A 24,055-nucleotide genomic window follows, 5' to 3' on the forward strand; every position below is an offset into this window, starting at 1 on the left:
ATGAGGAAGGGCCGCTCTCGGGGGGACAAAGCGGCGCCGCCGCCGCCGGCGCGGAGGGAGCCCGGGCGGGCGGTGTCCGGCACCGCGGCGGAGCGCAGAGCCGCCCTGCTGGGGAGCGGCGGCAGGAAGGAGCCGGAGGATGCCCGGGCCGCGGGGGCGGCGGAACGGGTAAAGCCGGGGCGCGGGGCGGGGGTCGCCGTTGTTATGGAGACGCGCCCCGCGTGGCGGGGCCGGTCCGCGCCCGCCCCGGGCCGGGACCGCGGCGCTCCGGCGGGGCAGAGCGGCGGGGGGCGCGGGGCGGGGGCAGCGGCGGCGCCCGGTGCGGCGGCAGCCCCCGAGCATCCTCGCTTGCTCCGGGCGCTCCCGCAGGTAGATGCCCCCAGAAGGGCGGAGGGTGGAGCGGTAGCGTGCCCGTGCCGGTGCTGACGGCGTGGCGTGAGCGAGTGAGGGCTGCGGGAGCCGCGGTGCCGGGAGTCTGCCCGCGTGCCGCGGAAGGCGGGGGAGGATGCAGTGGAGCCGGGTGTGTGCTGTGTGCTGGCTGGTGTTACTAATCGCAGAGTACATCTTTCTAGTAACCCTCTGTGGGTCACTCCCAATCGCGATGGTAATTATGATGCGTTTTTCAGCATTTTAGGTCTTAATTCCAGGAGTGGTTTGTTTAGGAAACATAGCGTACCTTTGCAGAGACTTGAAAATGCACAGGCTTGTTACAAGTTCAGCATGTCCACTTTCATGTCTTTCATACCCACAAAAATAGGGTCTACTGATGGGTGCTTAGGATTACACGGACGAGAGACCAAAGAGATACTAAATCAAGTTTAGGATCATCAACACTTTGGTTTGATAGTCCTAGGGCTTTCTACAAGAGATAAAAATGGGAGATGGCACTTTGCAGTGGAAAAATGCAGGTGACAACTAATGCTATTTTTTTGTTTATTTGAAGAGAAGGAGAAAGTATCACAAGTATGAAGATTCCTGGGATGCAGTAGTTCATTGCCGTGTTTAGCCATTTTTTGGAGCAAAGAGAAAACCTAGGTTCTTTGTCAAAAATGTGTTTTAAATTTACGTCATTGTTGCGGATGCACAGGTTTATGCTGTTTAAAAAATAATTTCTTAGGTTTTTTTCCTAGAAAAGGTGCATTACATAGCCTTCAATTATGGGGGCCTTGGATTTTGGCTTTGACTAGTGGATATCTCTTGAATACAGATTTATCAGACTGGGCCCTTGAAGAGGAGACATCTAGCATTTTATTCTCTAGTGCTTTGTTAAGCCAGGTGGTTAAGAGGGGCTGCTGCTTTTGATGTTTATTCTTTCCTGAAACAACTAAGGAATACTGTAGTCTTCATTCGGGGAAAAAAAATCTAAAATCAGAAGAGGTCACTTGGTATCTTCTCAGCTCTCTGTGAAATAGGCAAATTTGTAGAGCAACCAAATGCAGCAACAAGGTGTTTCTTGTACTGTTTTGACGTATGTTTATGATATTGACATGGAAATTGAAGGAAATTATTTCCATTCTTGGTGGTGTGAATGAAACTTACAAGTGGTACACACAGAACATGCTGCATCTGAATAATGTATTGAACACTTGGGCAATTTCACTGGAACAACCCCAATGGTGCAAACCAGGAAAGGCTGCAAATTCAGAAGTGTCAGTTTTTGAGATGCACCAGGCTTTTTAATGGGAAATAATGCCAATTTGTGTTTAACTTGGGTGCTCTGACTAGGACCTGGAGTGACTTGTAAGAGCAGATCTTTGTGTGCTGGCAGGGATTCGGTGTGTTGGAGGAGGAATTTTTCAGCTAAAGTTAAGAAAGCTTCTACTCAACCATGTGTGAGATACTCCCCAAACTTCTAAGGAGACGCTCTCATCCCCTCTTCCCTTTTGTCTTTCATTTAAGGTTTTGTAAGTGTGGTAAACAGCTGCAAATAAATGGGTGTGTTGGACAAATGTGACAAACAGCATTTCTGTCTTGAATACCAATAATTCAGCGTTTATTTAAATGTTGTTAGTAGTGTGTGTGTGGTAAAAAAGGCCTTCTGAGATGCAGAAGACAGTGAGACACACTCCATTTTCACTGATCCAGCGTGTAGCTTGACAGGTATTTCCTTTGGGGCCCTTCTGATTTAAGTAGCCCAGTTGTTCCCGAGTCTGTAATGTGCCCTCAGCAGTGCCAGTGCAACAGTGTGCACAGCTGCAGCAAACCATTCTGGATTAAATTCACATCTCTTTGTTTGCCATACATTTGCACAAGTTTGTGGCTGCGAGAGGCTGAGCTACTCCAGTGTTGAAAAATATCCTTATCAGGCTGTGCCTGCAGCAGTTAATCGCTGTACTGACCTTAAGGCCTTTGAAAATCTGGTCCTTTGCTGTGCTCGTAGCTCCGACGTGCCCACGATGAATGTTTGCGCTTTCTCGTGCGTTGTGCAAGAATTAAGAATGGCTGTAATGGGCACATTAGAGATCCCTCTCGCCCAGTATCCTGCCTCTCCCAGCTGCCAAGAACAGATGCTTGGAGAAAAGTACAGTGTATATTGAGGAAATGCCTCTCCCAGCCTCCAGTAATTTGTGGCTCATAGGTTTCCTGAACCAGAGGTGATATTTGTTTTTAGAGCCCCCAGTGGGTTTTTTCTTCTATGAATTTGTCCAATTAAGTGTTTGAAGCCATGTATGCTTGTAGCATCCACAACATCCTGTGGCTGAGTTGTAGGGCTTAAACACATTTTGTGTGGAAAAACCACTTATTTTTGTTTGCTCTTAAACTTTCTGCCTGCTTGGTTTCATGCCTTGCTTGTTCCTTCTTGTATTGGAAGAGACAGTGAAAAGGAGAATCCACGTTATTCCGTGTGCCTTATGGGTTGATGACTTTTTCTTGTATTTACCGTCCCTTGCTTGTGACTTTTCCAGAGGCACTTCAGAAAGAAGTTACTCTACCCCTTTCATTCTCCTTGCTGTCTTCTTTGCACCTTTTGCAGGTATGTTTCTGAGTGGAGACAGTGATGCAGGAATCCAAGGAACAGGGTTGGGTTGTAATAACCAGGACCAGCTACAGTATTTCAGCATATGCCACCCAGTAAACTTACATAGCATATTAGATTTCCTTCTTTAATCCTTTGCATGCCTTTTCTAGACAATCTTTAAGCATTGAGTTGGCACTTCTGTGGAACTGTGATAACTCCAGTCACTCTTTTAAGTGGTAATAACTAGTTCAAAACTTGTGATTGTGTACATATTTTTTAAATACTATGCATCATTTTACAACTACTTGCTATTGTACAGCCCACTTAAACAGTATCATTACAGTCTTCTTCAGATCTTTGGTCATTGCTTTTGCAATCTTCAGTAACTTTAAGCATTGTCAGCAAACTCTGTAACATAAGTGTCAAACTTCTTTGCTAGATTTTGCTTTAAAATATGGAAGGTGTTGACTCCAGGAGAGATCCTTGTGAGACTCCAGTGGTGATCCTTCTTTTTTGGGCAAAAGGCCAATTGCTCCAACTTGCTTCCAGTTCATCAGTCATTAACTCATGACTGAATTGTCCTTCTTACTCTGTGACATTTTAGTTTCATTGAGTGAGGGCATCTTTGTCAAACACAGCCCACTTGGATTTCAGTAAAGGGTCAGTTTAATCATGGTATGATTGCTGACTGCACTGAAGAAGAAAAATGGGAAGTTGAGGTGAAAGTGAATTTTGTTCATGAATGACAGTCACCCTCATCCAGAGGCACATTTCAAGCACTAGGCTGTTTCCATATCATGCTGACATAGTTCGTTTTAGTGATATTTATAGTGAAAGATTTGACATGGATCATAGCCAATATTTGTCAGAATTGCTTTTATTAGCATTTTTTTCTTCAGGTAGAAGACAGTCCTGATAGAAAGGATTCTTCAGTTTCTAGAGGAGATGGCTGTACAGGTTGTGATGGAATTATACAAGACTGGGGTTGGTCTGCAGGAGGTGGGTAGCAAACAGCAACTCACTGTGTCCTCTGGTATCAGGTGATGACTCAGGCTTTGCAGGAGGTGGATCTTCATGCTCAAGGTAATACCTGTACTTTGTATTTTTTTTCCCCAAGGGATGCAAAAGATCCAAAGGAGGCGATTAAGAGTGAACATTATTTAATAGGTAGGCTGGATCCACCTGAGCAAAACACCTGAAATCAGCTGAAATCTAGGAGAACATTGGAATGGGGCAAATGCTTGGTGCTTGCTTTTACTTGTCTGTGTGGAATGTCTGTTATTTTTTCCATGAGGAGTGGGAGCTAATGTGTCCCTAACAAATCTAAATGCTGTCTTCCTCTAAAAGCAGAGGGATGATAAACAGAGGTGAGGAAAACTGAAGTATTGTCGCAGGTCTACTGGGATGGAGGTTGAGAGAGAGTAAAAATAGAGCGTACTGGGCATCACTGAATGATATTTTCTGCTCTACAGGCATTCAGGGATCTAGGGAGTGCAACCCAGGGGTGCTTGCTTGGATATGTGACAAGGTGAGGGAACAGAAACAGACCCCATCACTTCTGACAAGCATCCCACTCTTGCTGTGGGTGGCCAGGTGTGCCACCAATTTCTGCTTGGATGCAAAGTATTTCCTGAGCTTTTAACAAGCTAACTGAGTTACAATCAATTCATTTAAGAATGACTGTCTATAGGAACTGTAGTGCTACAAATTTTCTCAGAGTAACAAAAATATTCATTTTTTTTTTCCCCCACCTGTCTTTGAAACATTTTAGATCTTTCTGTCCCAAAGCCAAAATGGAGCGCTGAGGTGGAGCTTTCCTGAAAGATAAAGTGAAACATCTCTCTTAGAAACTGATCTTATCTTAGCATTAGATCATGGTGTGTTTGTCACCTCTTCTGAAAGCTCTGCCAATGTTTAATTATTCCTGCAGTTAGAAAACTAAACGACATTTTGCTTCAACGCTTGTTTTGTCTAATGGCCAACTTTCAGCTGTGGAATATGCTTGTGCTAGCACAGGCAGTAAAAATTCTCTACTATCTGATCTCTTTTCCATGCAGAAGTATTTGAAATGTAAAATTGAGCTTTGGTTGGAACAGAAGACACTGAGTTCTTTTGCTTCTAGAACCGTGTGCATTTCCCTCTTGATTGTTCTTGGAGTGTTTGCCAAACCCAGGTAATGCTCTGGCAGCAGCCTGGAATAGTGTGATTGCAGACAAGCTTCCTCCTTCACTACTTTTGGATACTTGTCTTTTTGCAATTTTTGGGATTGCATTACCACAGTTGGGTGTGTCATATGAGAGAAAGTTTTGTAACATTATGCATATGTGGATGTTTCTCCTCCATCTATGAGTAAAATCATGCAAATTTGTCCAAGACTACTTGTAAACGATAGGTTACAAAACTTATTACTCCTTTCATGTTGTCATTATATTTTGATTCTTTTTTTTTTTTTTTTTCTTGGAAGGAATAGCAAAGGATCTTTTCCACTGACTTCTCACCCTGTTCTTTTTTGGAGAGCAGTCAGTGACCAGCAGGGAGAAACTGGCCAAACCCCAGAGTGCTACTCAGATTTATTTTGTCTCCACAACTGCAGAGAAGCTGTTACCATGCTTTCCTTGCTGCGTGGCAAGCCTGGAAACTGAAGAGATCTTTCTTTTTTCCTAATTGGAACTTCAGTAGTTCAAATATACTAAGTGTTTTCTTTTCTTTTCCCTCTAGGTGACATCAGTGCTAGTAAAGGCAGTACCCCTGTTGTGATGAGCTCTGTATGTAGACTGCAGAACAGTTTGGTGTTCTTTGGTTATTTCTACCATGAGTCTTCCCTTTTGATTGACAAGTGAAGAATAAAGTTTTTGGGGTTCAGTTGGCACTTTGCTTCTCAGTTTTCTCTACAGCTCTGACTCTCAGGTTGCTGATCACACCTCTGTTGCAGCTCTCCCAGTCATGGACCCTGTGGGTAACAGCTCACAACACTCAAAGCTGTTCTTTATGTCAAAGCCTACAGGCTGGGATGAAACTTAATCTGAAGAAGATGAAGGTTTATTTTCAAAATTCAAGCACATAAACCAAATCAAATGGACTTACTGTTAGCCATGCAGATTGCATTTGCAATCTAGTGTAGTTTGTACTATTCACATTACATATTCTATAAAAGCAACCATAGCTTAATCATAGCCAAATATATTCTGTAAACATCATTGCTCCTTTTATTAAAGGAGGGATGGAGTGCTGCTAACTTCTAGAAGATCAGGAATCATCTGTTTATATAAATGCTTATTACCACCCGTTATGTGAAATTGTTTAGGGTTGATTTTAGGGTAGTTCTGACCTATGTCTGTTTTGTCAAGGGTGCTAAAGAAATTTCCTAAGGAGGACATTGATAAAGACTCCTTTATTAAAAGGAGTTTTATTACTAAATTACAAGTTGTGATTGTAACTTTCCAGTGAAAACTCAGTCACTGTTTGCAGACCTCAAACTTCCTTTTCTCATCTTCCTTTGTTGCTGTCTAGCTCTTTTCCTTATGGCAGGAAGAAAGCAAAAAAAAAAAAGTGCTATTTTCTAATAAAAAGCACAATTCTAGCCTGTGGAGCTTCTAATATGGTTAACCAGAGTCCAGAGTGCATGGTTGGCTGGCAGGCATTCTTACTTATCCTCAGACTTTATTTTCTGAAGTTTATTCCCTTTTCTATGGAGAAATAAAGGTAGTCAGGAGGCCAGGGTTTAGCTGTGGAGGAATCAGATGTTTTCTTGTCACATGGGTGGTTCTATCTTTGTTTTCTTCTTGGTCCTTTCTCTGAGGAGGCAGGAAAAGAAACCAGAAAGAACAAACCCCATAGGTGTGTCTCACTGCCTGCCATAAGCTGATTCTTGTCGATGCCAGAGCTGCTTCTACCTGACTTCTTCATTAGCCCCAGTTTTGCCTTTCTGTGTCCTCATCAAACAGAGATGGCAGCTCCAGGTGAGCTCTTCCTCTGGGTTCACTTCTGTGTTCATACCAATATTTAAAAATATGGGGTGCTGAAAAAGTGACTGAGGGAAAGAGTCATCTGAAAGCAGGCAGAGGGAAATAGAATCAAGGGATCAATTCTGTAATGTGCTTATTAGATAATAACAGAACTGAGCCAAAAGAGAAATCCAGATGCAGACAAAAGGCATGTGGAGTCAAGTGACCAGCTCTGCAATGGGCTTGTTGGGTAAGAGCAAAGTGGCACCAGAGGGCTGATGGCACTTCTCTGGCCTGAGAAAATGGAATCATCACTTCTCTCAAAGTTGAGCATTAATGGACAAATTTCTGTTGTGTAAATCAATATTTAGGAGGCATTGCATCAGCAGCTTAGATGATTCAGCTTGCCCATGTGAGATTTCGATTTCCTGTCACAAGTGAAGAGTAAGAGCAAATATTGTATTAGCCACATTAATTTCATATCTTGCTTATTAGAATAGCTAAGCAGGCAGTGGAAAGATGCAGTACACTGCATTTCTTGTCCAAAAGCAGAATAGAAGTGAAGGAGCCAAGAGAATTCTTCCAGAAGTGCTAGGGTTTGGTGTGGCACTGCTTTTCTTTAGAATAATTATTAGCCTTAAGGGGGAAGCTGCTGCTACTTACTGTTTGTTACAGAGCACTTGAGGATAACAGTGGGGTGCTGTCCAAGGCTAGGATTAGGCTGCTGAAAAGTACTCAAAGATTTTGGATATATTCCTGACTGGATGCTTTGGGAAACAGAGTAGTATATCCAAGTGTTATTGTGTTGGAGGAATGGGTATGTGTTATTGACTTTACACCTAGCAGTTGACTTCTTGAGCAAGCTCACCTGCCTTCTTGCAGCCCAGAGTGTAAATGTCCTGCCTGTCAAGGTAGTTCTTAAAAGTCTTTAGAAGGGGCAGTTCTTCATTTCGCTTTGGTAGGTATTTTTTATTGCCCATGCTGCCTGCCATAAACCAACATTGCTTTAGTGCTATAAGAAAGGCAATGGATTATTGTAGATATGATGATAGGCATTTATTTGAAATGAAAATTTTTTAAAGTATTTAATTCCTATTCATGGAAGCTGAGTAGCTGAAGCTAACAAAGCACTGAAGACCACCAGGCTGGTGAACTCTTTTGAGACTAAACCAAAATGCTTTATCCACCAGCAAGACATTGTTCCTCAAGAACCACAATAGATAAATGGACAGGTCATATAGAGTCTCAGTGATTTCATTTCCACATCAAATAATGATGTGCTGTGGTTAGTGTATTTTTGTAGTGATGTTTGAAGTCTGGTGAAAATGCTGCTCTTTGAAGGAAGAAGCATGAACACTCAAAAGACTGCCTTTGAAACCAGATTTAGAACTTTTTAATTTGCTCTTCCTCTAAGCTGTGTCTTTTGTGAGTTTTTTATTTATCTTACAATTAGGTTCCACGAACCCCAAATCTAGTAATCTGTCAGAAGTTATTTTCAAATGTTTTGTTATAAATACATGTTACAGTGCAGTGAGGGAAGAGGGTTCAAGACTGATGGCTTGGTCTTGCAATAATTTGGAAGTCTAGCTTATAATGTTTTTTCTATTTGAAATTGGTCCAGTGTTAATGGAGTCTATTCTGTACATGGAAAACAGGATGATGCTATGTTTCTTTCCAGGAAAAAATACTGTCTTTGCTATTGGACTTGCATCATAAATATTTTCACTTTTTGTTATACGTGTAGTAAACATTTCTACCAATAAAACCTTTTAGTTGGTCTGGATTTTTATGAATGTAAAAGCAAGACAGCAATTCAAAACATTCCATGTACATGTTTAAATTTCCAGAAGCAGATGGAGCTGTTGAGGGTGGGCTCTGGGGAGTGTAAGAATTTTTGAGATGTAATTTCTGATTTAGTCTTCATGAGCTGTTTATATAGGAAGATTTTCTGTAATGATTTTTGTTATAAGGTGTGAGAAATAATCCACCATAAACATTCTCAGCTGTTTGTAGCCAAAATAAGTTGATTAGTTAATTGATTGATACTTGGCAAATTTTTGTCTTGACATTTACTGAGTCATGCTGTGTTCTGAAACTCTTGTAGGTGTTTAACATATCAGCTAATTCAGCTAATGCTAAAAATACTGAACAAGGGTTATAATAAGAAGCTGATTTTCATTGCACTTTTAGAATGCACCTTCCATTATCTGCTCATTGTCCAAACACCCAGCAATCCATTCAGGACAGATTTCCAGTGAAGTTTTTGCTTCTAAGGGGCTCATTCAGCTGGTCCTGACTTCTTGCAGTGGCTGTGAGCTGTCTGTGGAAATTGGCTGGATATACTGTGTGTGTTTATCACTTGGATATGTTAGCTGCTAGCACAGCAGCATTGAAAACCAGTAATAGATTGTTTAGGTCCTGCCATCCCTGTTGAATTTCCCCTATGGGATTTGATGGAAGAGTTCAGAGAGCAGATTGTCTTTCAGGATGGAGGAGACACTACAGAAAGGTTACAGTAGTAAACAAATGCTGGCCTGCAGTGTTCAGAAGGCAGTTTTGCTAAAGACTAAAATTATGTGTGCAGTTAGACCCAAACTTGAGACCCTTTTGTTTGGATTAACAAAGTACAACAAAGCTGAGTGGAAAAGGTACATCCACCAAGGAGTGAGGGAGCTTCAGTCTGTGGGATGAGAACTTGAGAAAACATTTCAGCTGCATTTCAGGAAGCTTGAAGACTTCTATGAAATGCAGTACTTGTCAGATTGATTAATTGATGCTCAAGCCTGGCTTCCTTTTATCCTTTAAAAATACAGCTATCATGTTTTGAGCTCGATAATAATGATTTAAAAACCTAGTTTTCTAATACATTAGTTTTCTTATATGCCTTTTTGTTGCTATGTATGATGGGAACTTTGTGCTGCTGCCTCTGCAGATTGTTTTCATCCCACTCAGGGTCATACGCGTGCAGAAGGACTGCACAAACACCTGAGTTAGACTCTGCAAGGGTTTTGAGCCTAGGTCCATGTTTCCAGGATGTGCATGTGGAGTTCTTTTGGTGGGGCCTCTTGGGATAGGACAAGGGGTAATGGTTTTAAACTGAAGGAGGGTTGATTTAGATTAGATATAAGAAGAATTTTTTACCAAGGGTGTGGTGATACACTGGAGGAGGCTCTCTAGAGAGGTGGGGGGTGCCCCATGTCTGCAGGGGTTCAAGGGCAGGTTGGAGGGGATTTGAAACAACCTGGTATAGTGAAAGGTGTCCGTGCCCATGGCAGTGGGGCTGGAACAAGATGATCCTAACCAAAACCAATACACAATTCTATGATTTCCAGGTATCCCACGTGCTAAGCTAGAGATTTGCTTCTCTCTGCATTGAAGGGCATACAGCTCAGAATGATCCAACTGTGTTTCTCTGCACTCTTAAAATACCATTTGTCATTATGAAACAAGTACACAAATGACAAAACTACCTTTTTCTTCTATGCAGCTTTCAGAGAATACAACTTCACTAATGCAAGCAAAGTGTTAAACTCTGGCAGAGACAAAACTGAACAAGAGTGTGCAATGTCAGCGTGGGGTGCTACTTGGAAAAAATGCACTGATAGTGAAATGATTTCATGTCTAGCAATGTTTCTTTGATGTTTGTTCTGTTAATCTGGTAGCTGTGTGTCCTCTGTTCACTGAGGACTCTCAGCAGCTCTCGTGACTGTCTCATACTCCAGTTTTATTGTAAAGGAGCTTTTATAGTGCCCCAGAGCAAGGAAATATCATCTCAAAAATTGAATGCCTAGTAATTAAAACATGTTTAGTAGTTGCTAAAATCACAGCATTCAATATTTAGTGTATTTACAAACATTTTATTATCATAAAAATAACATTTTAATATGTAGCCTTAGTAAAGACCTTTGGAAGGAAATGAAGGAATCAAGTCAGAACTTTTGTCAAGTGTTCTGGACAGCACCAGAAGATCAGAGAACAAATGAATAAATTATAATCACTGTTTTAGAGAAAAGCTTATAAATGAGTTGTCTGGCTACTGGGGTGACTGAAGGCATTTAGATATTTAAATATCCAGGCATAGATGGATCCAGTGACATGTTAGTAGCAAATAGGTCTTTATTAAATTGCACCTGTGCAGTATGAAGGTGGCAAAAATATGACCCTGAAAGCTAAATTGTTCATTAATTTAATTATTTGTACATTCTTTGGCATTTCCATTAATCTGTTTTTAGGACAGAAGAGAATCTATTTCCAGGGTTGTTTTGCCAGTTTAGCAGACACTTCAGCAGGAGTGTCTGCTGACTCCAGTCTTTGTCTTAGCTCAAGGCACGGTGCTGTTCATAAACCCAACACTGGGCATTGTTTCTGTTCTCAGGCAGAAGAGAAGAAATACGTCTTGTCCTTGAAAAAAATTTTGGCTTTTGTTCCTTTGTGATGGAACTGTATTACCCTGCTTGGTGAGGAGAAGCTTTTGTGCAGATTATAGAGTTTCCATTTCTTTGTGCAGACATTGATAAGAATTGTGAATTAGCTTATCTTTGCCATTTAATGGGATCTGTGACGAGAAGCTGAGGACTAAGCACTTATTGTGTGTCCAAGGGTTGACTTAGTTTTGTTTAGGTCTAAAGGCCACTGGTAATTTTAGTCACAGTTTTATAATAAATGGATAATTTTTTCCCCTGTTCTGTACATGCAGATCTGCTGTTGAATCTCAGGGAAAATTTTTTCTCAGGAAAAACCTCCCACAAGTGCTTCTTATTTTTGGCTCTGAATCGATGTGCTTATCTCATTTGTGGTAGGAAGTGAGAAGGTTGCAGCTGTTTTATGGAAACAAAAATATTGATGCCAAAGAATTGGAACTTCACAAAAAAAAGTTTTTTTCATGGTCCAAATAGAAATGCTCCTCAGTGATGATAACACCAGATTAAATTGCATCTTGGTCTCTCTTTGTCATGTATATGAACAAATAGTGTTTTAACTCTTAGCAGTCCACCAATTCTTGTTATATTTTATTTTGCCAGTAATCTCTGTCTAGCTACAGATGGTTTCACTACTGCTGCTATTCAGGCCATATCTGTGATCCATAAAAAATCCTGGGCAAAAAAATTAGTGCTGCTGAAGTGGATTCCTATTGTGTTTTCTGGTTTCATACCTTGCTTTGTGCAATATTTGTTATTCAAGTGAGCTTTAACAGTTATGATCAAGTCTTAAAATTGTATTACCCATCTGTAAGTAGCCATTCAATGTCTGATTAGAAAACCCCCTTGAGCTCGCCTGAGTGCTTCTCCACCAAAGTTCAGTGTATGAGTTATTTTTTAAATTTTCTTTGTAAGCAGCTTCATTTGAAATAAGCCTTGGGATAGCAGTTGGGCATGGATTTCTTTCCTCTGGTCCCCTTAGTCTTGGGACATATTTTAAGGCAATATCTCATACTGGACCAATAGATACTTTTATTCGAGATTGTACTTCAAACTTTATGAACCTTAACATTTGTCTTTGGAAATTGCTTTTTGCAAAACAAGATTAGAACTCTGTATTATTAGTAAATAAGTAATTTTTATACAGCACAAACATTTTAATACACTGTTATTGTTCACTGGTCAAACTTTGTATTTTCAGCTAGTATTTTAATTTAAAATATGTTTTATTTGTGCCTTAGACATAGAAAACTCTATATTGTTTTGGGTCAGGAATCAAATATTAATACAGATAACATCTCCTAGGTTTTCCAACTCAACCTGGAGGTTCCTGTCTGAAATCTATAAAATCAGATGAAACTTCCTTCCTGGTTCTATTGCTATGAAGCAATTGTTTGTTCATGTAAATTAAATGAACGTAAAACTTACCATTAGGTTTTGTTCATCTCTGTTCCTAAAAAACCATGGAGTTTACATTCCAAATAAAAATTAATTGGCTTGTAACATTTTACTGGGCATTAAACAGAGTTTACACAGGTATAGGTAGGTGTTTTATGTTGATTTGTTCTTTCCCTGTGAATGAGACAGTGAGACAATGTCATGTGCACAAAAATCAATATAGTTTGAGTTCTGAAAGCTCCAAAGTGAGCCATCAGAGTTGCAGGGAATGAAGGTGCCCTGCAGAATCCTCTGGTAAGTCTCCTTTTTATAGCCAATAAGAAATCACAGGTTTCTTAGCCTGCATAGATGAAAGTGCAGCTGTTCCTGCTCTGGCTCCACGAGCAGTTCCCATTCTAGTCTGACCCACAGCCTAGGTGTGCTAACAGGGGTTTAAATTCAGTGTTTTCTGTGTAATAAATATCTGAATAAACCTGTGAGGAACTGACAAACCAGAAAAGTTTGGCTTGCTGATACTGTGGATTAGGGTCTTCAGCAGATCTAAACATGCACCTCTATTTAACCATGTAAAACCTCATTGACAAGAATAGGGAAGATAAATGAGATGAATTTGATAACACACAGGATGCTCAAGAGAACTTGCAGTTATCCTAGTCAGTGATCCTGGGACTCATCACATGCTTGGCACATCTTTTGAGTCTATTGAAAGAAAATCTTCAGAGAAAAGGTGTTTTGATGTCTTATAAAATCAAATTTTATTACAGATCCCTTTTTTGGTGGGGGTCATATTTCTTTTAATCCTTACAGCATATGAGTAAGGATGATGAATGATAGAGTTGTTTTGTTTTATCTGGCCAGGAGTTAATTTCCCTGCTCAATACGACCTTTTAATGTTTGCAATACTCATGCTAGAAGAGCAATGATAAAGGAATGAGGTGGCCTTTAATGCTCAGTGTCTTTGTTCAGACTGGTTTTGTTGTGAGTGCAGCTACTGAGCCTGGTGTGGGGTTTGGAGTCTTGATAGATTGATAGTGGTGTCTTTGAGCCTCTGTGAAGTCTGATACAGACTTTAGAGGCTCTGTTTCTTTTTCTTCCCCTGATGAAATTAATTTGGCTTTAGGCATTTACGAGCTGAATTAAAGAATTACTCTTCTCTTTTGGCTGTTGGGGAGATCTTGAAGTAGGGTTGAAAACTTTGTTTAACCCATTTGTGTTTTCATTGTTTGTAAGGACCAAACATTCAGGCTGATATAATTTAATCATCAATTACCTTCTTTTTTAGACTGTGGTTCCATTAGGAATAAAAATTCTCTATTTCAATAGGCCTCAGAAAAGGGCTAATAATGTACACAGTTATAAATATTTACCTTTTCTTTTTAAAAAGCTTTTTCATGTGATCCTGCAGCTGGGACACTTCACAACAGAGTTAACAGCACTAACTTCCCTGATGAAACATTAAATCTTCTAATTCATTTGTTCTAATCAAACATGCCATGTAACTCCTGAAGAGTTAATAAGAAAAGAAATCTCATTGAAGAACAAGATAAGGAGGGTGTATCTAATAGTATGGGCTTCTGATACTGGGTCTTTTAGGGAACATTGATTTATTTTTCTTGTTTGTATGGTTTTCATGCTGGGATTTTTTTTTAACGTGAAATTTTGAGTTTGTAACTTTTCTGTCATCTGTGATATAACTGCAGATGAGTGTGCAGAGGAAGCTGTAGGTATTCAGAATGGTAAATGTGTGCATGATGTGTTCAAAACATCTCTGTGGCAAATAACACTTGGCTTTGCAGTCATTTTGAAAACTTAATATTGACACTAAGTTCAGTTTTTATATTTACTGTTGTAGGAATGTTGGAATTTATTGCAAAGTTCTTCAAATAAATCTACTACAGAGAAAAATAGCGTAGAGCTCTTTCTGCCTTTAAATACTGACCCTTTTATATAATGCAATACATTCTGTGAAGCTTTTCTCTGCTGTTGATGTTGTAAACCAATATATTATAGCCACTAAGAGTCTATGTTGATTTACTGTAATTTTCCTTGATTCTGCTGTCTCTGACATTTTTCAGGGTGCTGCTGGCAAGTACATGAGTTAAGCAGATACAGTTAAAAAGAAACTTAGTTGCAAATTCTTATTTAACGTATAATTTTGGTCACATGTGGGCTCACCCCTGCTTCCTTGGAAGCTGCTGGCCCTCTCCTCTCAATGTGTAATGCCCAGACTAGAAAGTTAAGGCAAATTTCAGTTCTAAATACTAAAGCATAAATACTATGGTTCCATTGCACTAATTGCTACTTATACAGATAGATATTTGGTCTGTGATCTGTTGTTCAGGCCTTTAATTTTCAGTGTATTTTAGAGTATATTAGAGCAGGCCTAATGACAGGATCAGATTTATCTTTCATTAAGGGTATGCACACAGATCATATAAAGTGATGAGGAAAGGCTGAGAAGAAAAAGAATGCTTCTCAGATGTGCACACAGCCCTGACACAATAAGCTTTTATCTTTTAAAGGACAAACAGTACTGTGTTAAAAAATAGAAAATGCAGCTTTCAATGTTGACTATTTTGGGTGCTTTCAAAATAATCAGAAAGTATTAAGTTTCCCTCAAGTTACATTGCTCATTGGTTATATTCCTTACAAGATGGGCTAATAAGAGTGAATTCTTGGCCAGTTTATTGTAGTTAAATTTTCATTCTTCCTTCCAACACTTTGCTAGGATTCACTTCCAGATGACCTAAGGTTGTTATGCTCATTAGGCTTCATAAAAAAGGCTTCTCATTTTTCTTACTAATGGATTTCCTGTTCATGGAAAACTTTTGTGTAGATTCTCCACCCCCTGGCTAACAGTTTAATATATTTTGATCTGCAGACTTGAATATTTGTCAGTCACAATTGAGTGCTTTTGCTTGTTGTAGAGATTGTGAGGCAGTTTGTGTTTGATTTAATTACAACACAGTTACATGCAAGGAAGTGCCCTTTGCATGATCTGTTACTTCTTAAATATAGGCCATAAAAACAGGGCTTGAGAAGTTTTATCCCAGCATTGGTCTGATGCTGATGTATGAGTCTTGCTGACTGTGTGATGCTTCACCTGGCAGTCAAGCAAAACAAATCCACACTTGGAGTATTCACCTGCCTTTTGGAGATTAAAGACCTGTGCTGCTCTCTTGCAGCACCATTAAATGAACAATGGTTAAACAAAAGAGCTCCTGACAGTCCTTGCAGTGGTTTAGTGCTTGTTCTTTTATATCCTGCTTTAATTGCTTGGAACTCTTCCTGTGCAATGAGGGCTGAGGAGGATCCTTGTAGCTGTATTCTGAAATTACCAGATCAGGTTTTTAACAGGGGATGCAGTGATCAGGCAAATTGAGAAGCACTTTTGGCTCCTTGTCTTTTGTCTGCATCCCCTGTGACAATCTGGTTCTGCCATCCAGCTGAGTGTGATAACCCCAATGTGAGATTTCAGGCAAGAGGAACAGACTTATTCCAGTATCAGAACTCTTTTAGTGCTTTTTCTGTGCAAGTGTGGTGAGTAACTGAGCTGAGAAATTCAGAGCCTCTTGATAGTCAAGGAAAGCTTTGCCCATTCTTCTTCATATCCTGCTATTTCAAGTTACATGAGCAAACTTTTGTGTACCTTTGTAGGGAGTGATAGCAATAATCTTTGCCTAGCAAGTCAAGATTATGTGATGCTTTTATCTTCAGCCCTAAGCTTTGCAGAAATCAGCTGTCTGTTTGAACCTGATTTTTAGCTTGTGGCAAAAGCCACAAGCCCAAAGTAATTTAAGTTCTTTATCACCTTTGAAAAGAAATGAATGGAGAGAGGCTCACAGTCCTTTTCACACGGTGTGGGCAAAGTGTTATGTGCTTACTAATGCTTTCATCTTTAGGGCTGTCAAATTTTTTTCTTTTGAAAAGTGGAAGTGGAGTGCTTAAAATTATGGCAGTTTGTTATATATAATCTATTCTTCAACCACTTGCTCTGATAGATTAATTTACTAGTTTGAAAGCATGTAAGCAAAATTTTGCTCTACCACTGCAAAGAGTTTCTTTATTTATCAATTAGGAAAGTTGTGTAAGATTTTTGTGTTCTTTGTAGGTATTGCTTTGGGGCAAGGACAAGGAAAAATCTTTTCCACTAGTTTTTTCCTTCCTTGTTTGAGAGTAGTAATGTAATCTACTGCTACTTTCATGCAGTTCATCTGTGATCTGCAATATCAAAGCAGGGCTTTGATGGATGAGTGAAGTAAATTGCAGTCTCATGGAAGACAGCTCTATTGTTATCAAGCTAAAACTTTCCCTCTTCGTTGTTTTTCTGACGCAATATGGACACAGCTCTTAGAAAATGAAATTTTAAATTGGCTGTGTTGCACTTAGCATTTTTTAAAACATAATAGGATGTCTCAGAACAGTGCACTTTGAAAAAACCTTTAAAATATCTATTTGAAAAGTGACTTTAACAGTGTATAAGCCTGCAGAATTTGATTGGAAGTCCTTTCTTCCAGACATTTAACACTTATGTAGTCTTCTGAACATTGCCCAAGTGTTTAATGTGCTTAACAAGAAAAGGGTTCATGAAGAGGTTTCCATATGTAATATGTACCAAATCCTTCATTTTTAGAAGACAGCCTGGGTTCTTTGGTGAGTGTGGGAAGCTGATTTTACCTTTCTACGATTCCTTTCTTATCTCTGTAGTAGTTTTGGTGGAAAGCTGAACCTGGGGACAGCGGTCACAGGGAATGGCTTTTTGAGAAGTAGCTTATGCCACTGGGCTGACCTCAAAGGTGTGTGTGGGCAGGGTGCTGGAGCTGATCAGATGCTGTGCCAGGAGTAGTTGTGCCCTTCAGCTGGGGAGCTTTTGATTTAGATATTATCAGAGCTACAGGATTTGTGTACTGTAACTCAAGAAGACACATTGAGAATTTGTAATTACTTTCGCCAATAAAAGGAGACTGTGCACAGAGGGAAAAGGGGAAGAATAGGGAAGTGGGCACATTCCTTGCCTGGTTAGCATTGTCTGCAGATTGTGGGGAAAGAGAAATGTAAAACACAGAAGTTGCTTCTAACATGACTTGGAATACTTTTGTTTCTGACTTCAGTGCCTTTCCTTACCTGGTGTCCCAAGCTGAAGAATGTTCTTATTTAGTTGCAGCTCACTGAGAATGACTGGTGAGAGGTTTGTGTGTGTGTTTGTGTTTGTGTGTGTGTTGAAAGGGAGGTGAATATGCACCTGCAGGGGAAAAACCAGAACAACAAAGCAAATGAAACCTCCAAAACACCAACAAACACCCCCAAAACTTTGAAGAAAGAAGTCCCAGTTAGAACACTTCACTTTAAGTTAGTCTTTGACATTTTAATTTTAACTGCTGCTGATGTGCATGGGGCCTTTCAACACATGACTAGTTTCAGGGAAGTAGCTGGATACTGAAGGATGCTGGGAATATTTGGAATTGAAGCATAAGGAGTGTGAGAGTGTAAGCTGGATGACGTTCTTAAGTAATTTGCTTGTAAGCTGGAGTGCCCATGTTCATTTTTTGTTTTTTGTTTTTGAGGCATGATAATTTCAGACTGTCACAGATGGTAAACATGTGCCAGATTTCAGACCCTATAGGTGTAGGACAGGCCTTATTAAAAGTGTGTACATGTTTCTGTATGTCTACTTACAGTCATATACACAAATATAACCATGTTCTGCCATTCTGAATAGAAACAGCAGACTCTCTGCCCTTGGCCTCTGCAGCTTTCAGAGTCCCCTGTGCTGGGGCACTGCTAATGCTGCAATTTAATATTATTTAGCTTACTCCCAAGTACAGAGAGAAAGACAGGTAGATGCCTTTTCAGCTCTCCAAATGTCAGAAAAGGAGAAGAGTACAGGCTGCTGCAAATGAAGGACTTCAGTACCTTTGTGGGGAAGGTCAGAGACAAATGAAAATGCGATGCTCTTTGCTCCAAGATGTGCACAAGGAACCATAAGATTGAAACAGTTTTTCAGCTGAGCGGTTTTCTCTATTTCCCCCACTCTTGCACCAGCACAACTGCTTGCAGCTGTATGGACTGGGTGACCTGACCTGCTCTGGTACCCAGCTGTCTCTGTGATCTGGTGTAGACCCTATGGAGACTGAAAATCTGAATTGTATCCAGAGCAGCCTGGGAAAGGTGCACCACTGAGGCTGATGTGGAGCAAAGCACTGCTGTCCCTCAAACAGTAATAAAGTTATTCAGTATTATGAAGTGCCAAAAAATTTCATGATTAGAAGGAGATGGGGTCTAAGAAAGGTTGTGAATGAGTGACTCAGAGCTAAATGAGAATTCTATTTCAAATCCCAAATATTTTTTTTTTTTCATATAAAGCCACTTTATTTATCTCCTTCCCCTCCCCTCTCTTCCCCTTGAGGTTTTTAAAGTGTGCACTCCTGGTCTGGATTTGACAGTTTGAGGCATAACACTGTAGACTGAATAGATTTGAATTAATGACTTTAGAAATAGATTTTGACTTGAATCTGCAAATTTTAATTAAAAACCGTAACTGGTAAACTAGTTTTTGATTTAAACATAATTTAAAATTAAGTTAAATCATGTGGTCATGCATCATGCAGGCAAAGTTTTTTTCTGCCTCAGATGAGATATTTATGAGGATGAGCATGGCCTGAAGTGCTGTATAGCTAATGAGAGGCATTTGAAATAAAATGGAGGAGTCCATGAAAACAAGGGGAGTGTTTCACACTGCAGAGAAGGGAGAACTTGAACTATATGGGCTATAATGGAAAGTGTCACCTCTTCAAATCCATATCTGATAGCAAAGCTTGTTGTTCCCCTTTGGGTGTGGAATGAGAGTTTGACACTTCCAGAACAATGAAAAGCATGAGGAAAGCACTCACAAGTGGTTGTGCTTGACACTGCTCTGCCTACGCTATTTTGACTGAAATCTTGCTGTATGCTGTGAAAGGAATTCACATGTGTGGGAGTGTTTCTGACAAATACATGTCTAATTTTGTTTGTAGTAATAACAAAGACATGACACAAAGGCTGATCCTTATCCTAGTTATTATTTGGTTATGCATATAGTCTTTGTAAAGCTATAACTTGTAATAGCAGTTTTGGGTTGCAATAGACATTGCAACAGCTGCTGTATAGGTATGTTACTCATAGGCTGGATGGAAGAAAGATTGAATAAGATTGGAGAAAGTACTTCTGCTTTAGCAGGAAATAGCTTTAATCAAAGCTGAGTTTTTTTTTTAAGTGCCATTTTGTCCTAAATACTGTAAGAGAAAATAACTGCTGTAGCATAATTGTGTTTTTCTGACTATTATTAATGGCATTTCTTGCAGCAGTGGTGTTCACGGACCAGAGTTGACAGGGACCTTGTGATGTGCTTTCTGTGCAGCTATGGGGCACCAAAGAGGGGGATGTTAAATGTTGGGTTTGTTTTTTTTTTTTTTTTGTATTTTTTTGAACAGTCTCCTTTATGCTTTGGAGATTGCATGTTTCAGACAGGGGATCCTTGGCTGGCATTAACAAAGTTTTTGCATGTTTTTCTCTCTCCAGGAGATGATAACAGAGTCCACTCCACTGCGTTGCAGGAAGCTCAGCAATCCTGACATCTTTTCATCTGCTGGCAAAACCAAGCTCCACCGTCAGCTAAGTCAAGATGACTGCAAGCTACGAAGAGGTAGCTTGGCAAGTTCTTTGTCAGGTATGCCATTTTGTAGAGTATGACACTTGGTTAGTATTAAAGAAAATTCAGCATTGTTGGCATAACAGTCATAATAAAAGATACTGGTAAGTCACTGGTAAGGTGACCTCTTGTTGGCAGGGCATACAAAATTTGATGTAAGAGAAAGATGCAAAAAGAAATATCAGTAGGGAAGAGTGAGAAAGCCTGGATTTAGAATGAAATTTTTTATATTGCCCAGAGTGAAAAGTTAAAAGCCAAGATTTAGTATGCAAAGTTAAAGAATGGAGTTGTGGAACTTTAGGTGACACATTGGTGTATTCTTACCCCTTTTAACATCAGCACTGAATGTAAACTTGCCCACTTTGCCCTTTTGCTTCATACTGGGAGACCGACTTTTGTATCATGTTTAAATGACTATTTAGTTTCTTTTTGGCTTCAAAAGCACTGTAGGAAATTGTCATTCAAAGTAAAAAATCTTGCTTACTAACTTGATGGTTTTTTCAGTTCATGTAAAATTTGTTTTTTCTTGTGAACGTGATATTCAGCCTGGTAATTGAATTTAGTTTGTTAGCTGTAGAATCATTGGAGCGAGCATAGGCAAGTAATTACCCAAAAATGGACCAAGTTCAGTAGTTTTCTTTTTTTTCAAAGCCTTTGTTACTGGGCTAGGGGATGGTTTCACAACTGTTTAAAACTCATATCAGAGTCTGTGGTGCTGGAATAGAGCACAGAGAGCTGCATGATCAGTCTAGAATGAAAGAGCTGATATGCCTGAGTGCCACTGTTATTCTGTAGGGTTAAGTTGCAGCCCATTTCCTCCCTAATTAGGCTGCTTGCCTATTTGCATGTTAGTGCAAGAAGTGGAAGAGTTGAAAATTCTCAGTGGGAGAGAAAGAGGAAGAAGGTGAAACCACTTTTTTTGATTTATATGATTGTGAAAATACATCCATCTTTTATCAAGGGAAGATAAATATTTTCATATTTGAGGTGTTAGGTGTAATAGAAATAAATAAGCAGTAAATTATGTATATTTTATTTTGGCTTGGCCTTGGCTTAGTGTTTTGTTTGTAGTAAGTGGATAGTTTTTGAAAAATGGAAACATTCATAATGTTTTGTGCATGTGCAAGTTTGTTCTCCAAGGCAGGTTAATCACTAGAGGAGAACAGAACTTCATGGACCACACAGCTGTTGACTGACTTCAATGGCCTAAGTTAGTACTGTAGGTTTTTTTTCCCTTTAAGTAGAAGAAAGCAAAGTAAATAGGAGGAAGCAGGAAAACTGGACGTCTGTTCTCTTTTAAAAATAATTTTTCTGTTTGGAGATTGTAATTTCAGAACAAGAAATTCTATATCCTCCAGAACCTGTTGGTTCATCTTGGTTACTTTTCAGTCTACTATACCTGATTCAGGAAGGGGTAAAGAGCCTGAAAAAGATCAGTCTGACCCAGCTGGGTAGAGAAAATGTACAGGTTTAGATGCATATTTTCAGTGTAGGTGTTTGGAATGTGTGTAGAACTTGAGGCATGACAGGGAAAGGCTTTAGCTTCAAGTTCCATCCTTAAAATGATTCCTGCTAATTTTTGTCACAGAATCAAATAAGTTTGAAGAATGCAGATGACTGATTGACTGAGATTTGACTCTTGATGGAGTTCTACCCTCCTGGATTCAGGTTTTGTGGAACAAAAGGAGATATTGACAACCATATCTTACAGAGATTTATATAAAATTATTCTTGTCCTCAAGCATGGGTATTTTAGACTGCTGGATAATTATATTATTTGACTTGCTGTTACAGGATATCTTTGTTAGTGCTGTACAGGGATAAATACAGCAATGTACATTTCTGTGGTTTTAGGTCTCTGCTGATGAGTTGTTTTATTTATACATTATCTTGAAAATGATCAAGCCATGAAAATCATGGCCACAGCTGTAAGCAGCTTGAGTGGAACCAGGAAGAGGGTGCTAATATGTTGTCTCTGTTTGCTTGACAAAGTTGGGCCTGCTCATCTCTCATACCCTTGGACTCATTCTGTTGGTGAATACTTGGCCCATTGCCTGTAACTATTACAGAAAATGAATCTTAACAAGTTAAAAAAAGAAAATACCACACCACTTCCACTCCACACCTTTCCCCAGCATCATGGCTGGTCACATTATGTGGCAGCCTTCCAAATATTGCAGCCACTGTTATGGAATGAATGTAATAATTCACATTTAATTCTGAGGTGCAGTTGAATTAGTAAACACCTTTCTGCTTCTGAGAGAACAAGTCTTTCTGCAGCATATTTGTGATTAAAGGTGTAGCCTTCCTGCTACTTACAGCAATAAATGTCTCAGCCCCCTGTGATTCCTGAGCATGTAGTAATCCATTGAATGCAAGAATCTTTACTATGGTTGGAAGAGGGTGTGTTATTTAGTCCCATAGTCCTAATTTTAAGGAACAGAGGTATTATCCACTTCCATTTTGCAATGGGGAAATTGCAGTACAGGGCTTGGCTGACCAAACTTACAGAGTAAGTCATGTGGAAGCTAATAACTGAACCCAGATTCACAGACTTCTTCACTTATGTGTTTTTAACCACAGAAATATCTTCTCTTTTTTCTTTGTGGATGACATTGTACATAAAAGGAAGCTGTCAAGCTCTGTGGAGTCAAAATATGACCTACTTTGACTTTGGTTCTTTCTCATTGTGGAAATTTACTGCTTGACATTTTTCAAAAACGAGCGTTGCATTGACTAGAAAGTCAGTGTTGAGCAAAAAATATCCATCCATTGTTCAAAGCAAGACAATATTTAAACATACACTATATTATGTTACAGCTGTGTGAAATGTAGTGCTCAGTGTTCCAGTAGTAGGAGAAAGTGGGGATGTCTACATGACCAAGCTACTTAGAAGAGACAATATTTTACAATTAGGAATCCATTTTCAAAAGAAATTTTAAAATTATACTAAGGAGGTTTTGCCTTCTTTTAGGACAGCAAATATTGTTTACTTTTTAGGGTGAGTGGAATATGGAAACTTATAAAGTGATAGAAGTCTATTATTACAAGGTTTTTGGATTTCCCCATCTTCTCACAATGTAAAGTAGATTTTTTTGGAAATTGTTAGTTATCAAACATAATGAATTTACTGGTGAGGTGTTCTTACAAATTTTAACCTACCAAAATCTTGAAATTGCTTTTTTTAATAATTGCTTTTTCTTCCCATGCAGTATTTGTTCTCACCTTTGTACTTTGAACTTGCAGACTTGTTTAGAAACAAGCTGATGGTATTTTGATTTTATTTTTAAAGGAAAACAGCTACTTCCCCTGTCAAATAGTGTCCACAGTGGAGTGGGGCAGACGCTGTGGCAGCCTCCTGGAGATACCTCCAACCTGGTCCGCATGAGAAATCAGTCTCTGGGACAATCTGCTCCTTCCCTTACTGCTGGTTTGGTGAGTGCCTCTGGGAATGAATACTCATGGTGCTTTTGTGCTATAAAAAGTGATGGGATCCTGTGCTTTAGGTTTTACCTTGTTTCCCCTGTTCCTGCTCAGTGAAAGCAGCATTTTGTTCCTGTGGGACTTTTTAGGCTACAAGGTGAGCCAGGAAGAGAATGTGTTCATCTTGCTTTGGACAGAAAGTAGGAAAAGATGTGTGTTGAAGAAT

The 24,055-nt window shown here is 39.5% G+C and overlaps 1 protein-coding gene across 3 annotated transcripts in view; it reads left to right on the top strand.

The window, feature by feature from the left end:
- The window catches only part of MAST2 (microtubule associated serine/threonine kinase 2), a 186,454-nt gene continuing 162,399 nt past the window's right edge, over window positions 1-24,055 (top strand). Inside the window, exons 1-3 of one of the 3 annotated variants that reach the window (XM_054285560.1) lie at window positions 1-168; window positions 20,277-20,424; window positions 23,699-23,841. In XM_054285560.1, the coding sequence (XP_054141535.1) occupies window positions 1-168; window positions 20,277-20,424; window positions 23,699-23,841 (459 nt within the window). Of the gene's footprint in view, window positions 169-6,862; window positions 6,919-18,570; window positions 18,646-20,276; window positions 20,425-23,698; window positions 23,842-24,055 lie in introns of those variants that run through there. The other 2 variants (XM_054285562.1, XM_054285561.1) reach the window with 2 other exon arrangements.

Source organism: Melozone crissalis, unplaced genomic scaffold (genome assembly GCF_028551555.1).
Source record: "Melozone crissalis strain CALT ecotype California unplaced genomic scaffold, PUWL_Pcris_2 ptg000045l_1, whole genome shotgun sequence".
Lineage (NCBI taxonomy): Eukaryota > Metazoa > Chordata > Aves > Passeriformes > Passerellidae > Melozone > Melozone crissalis.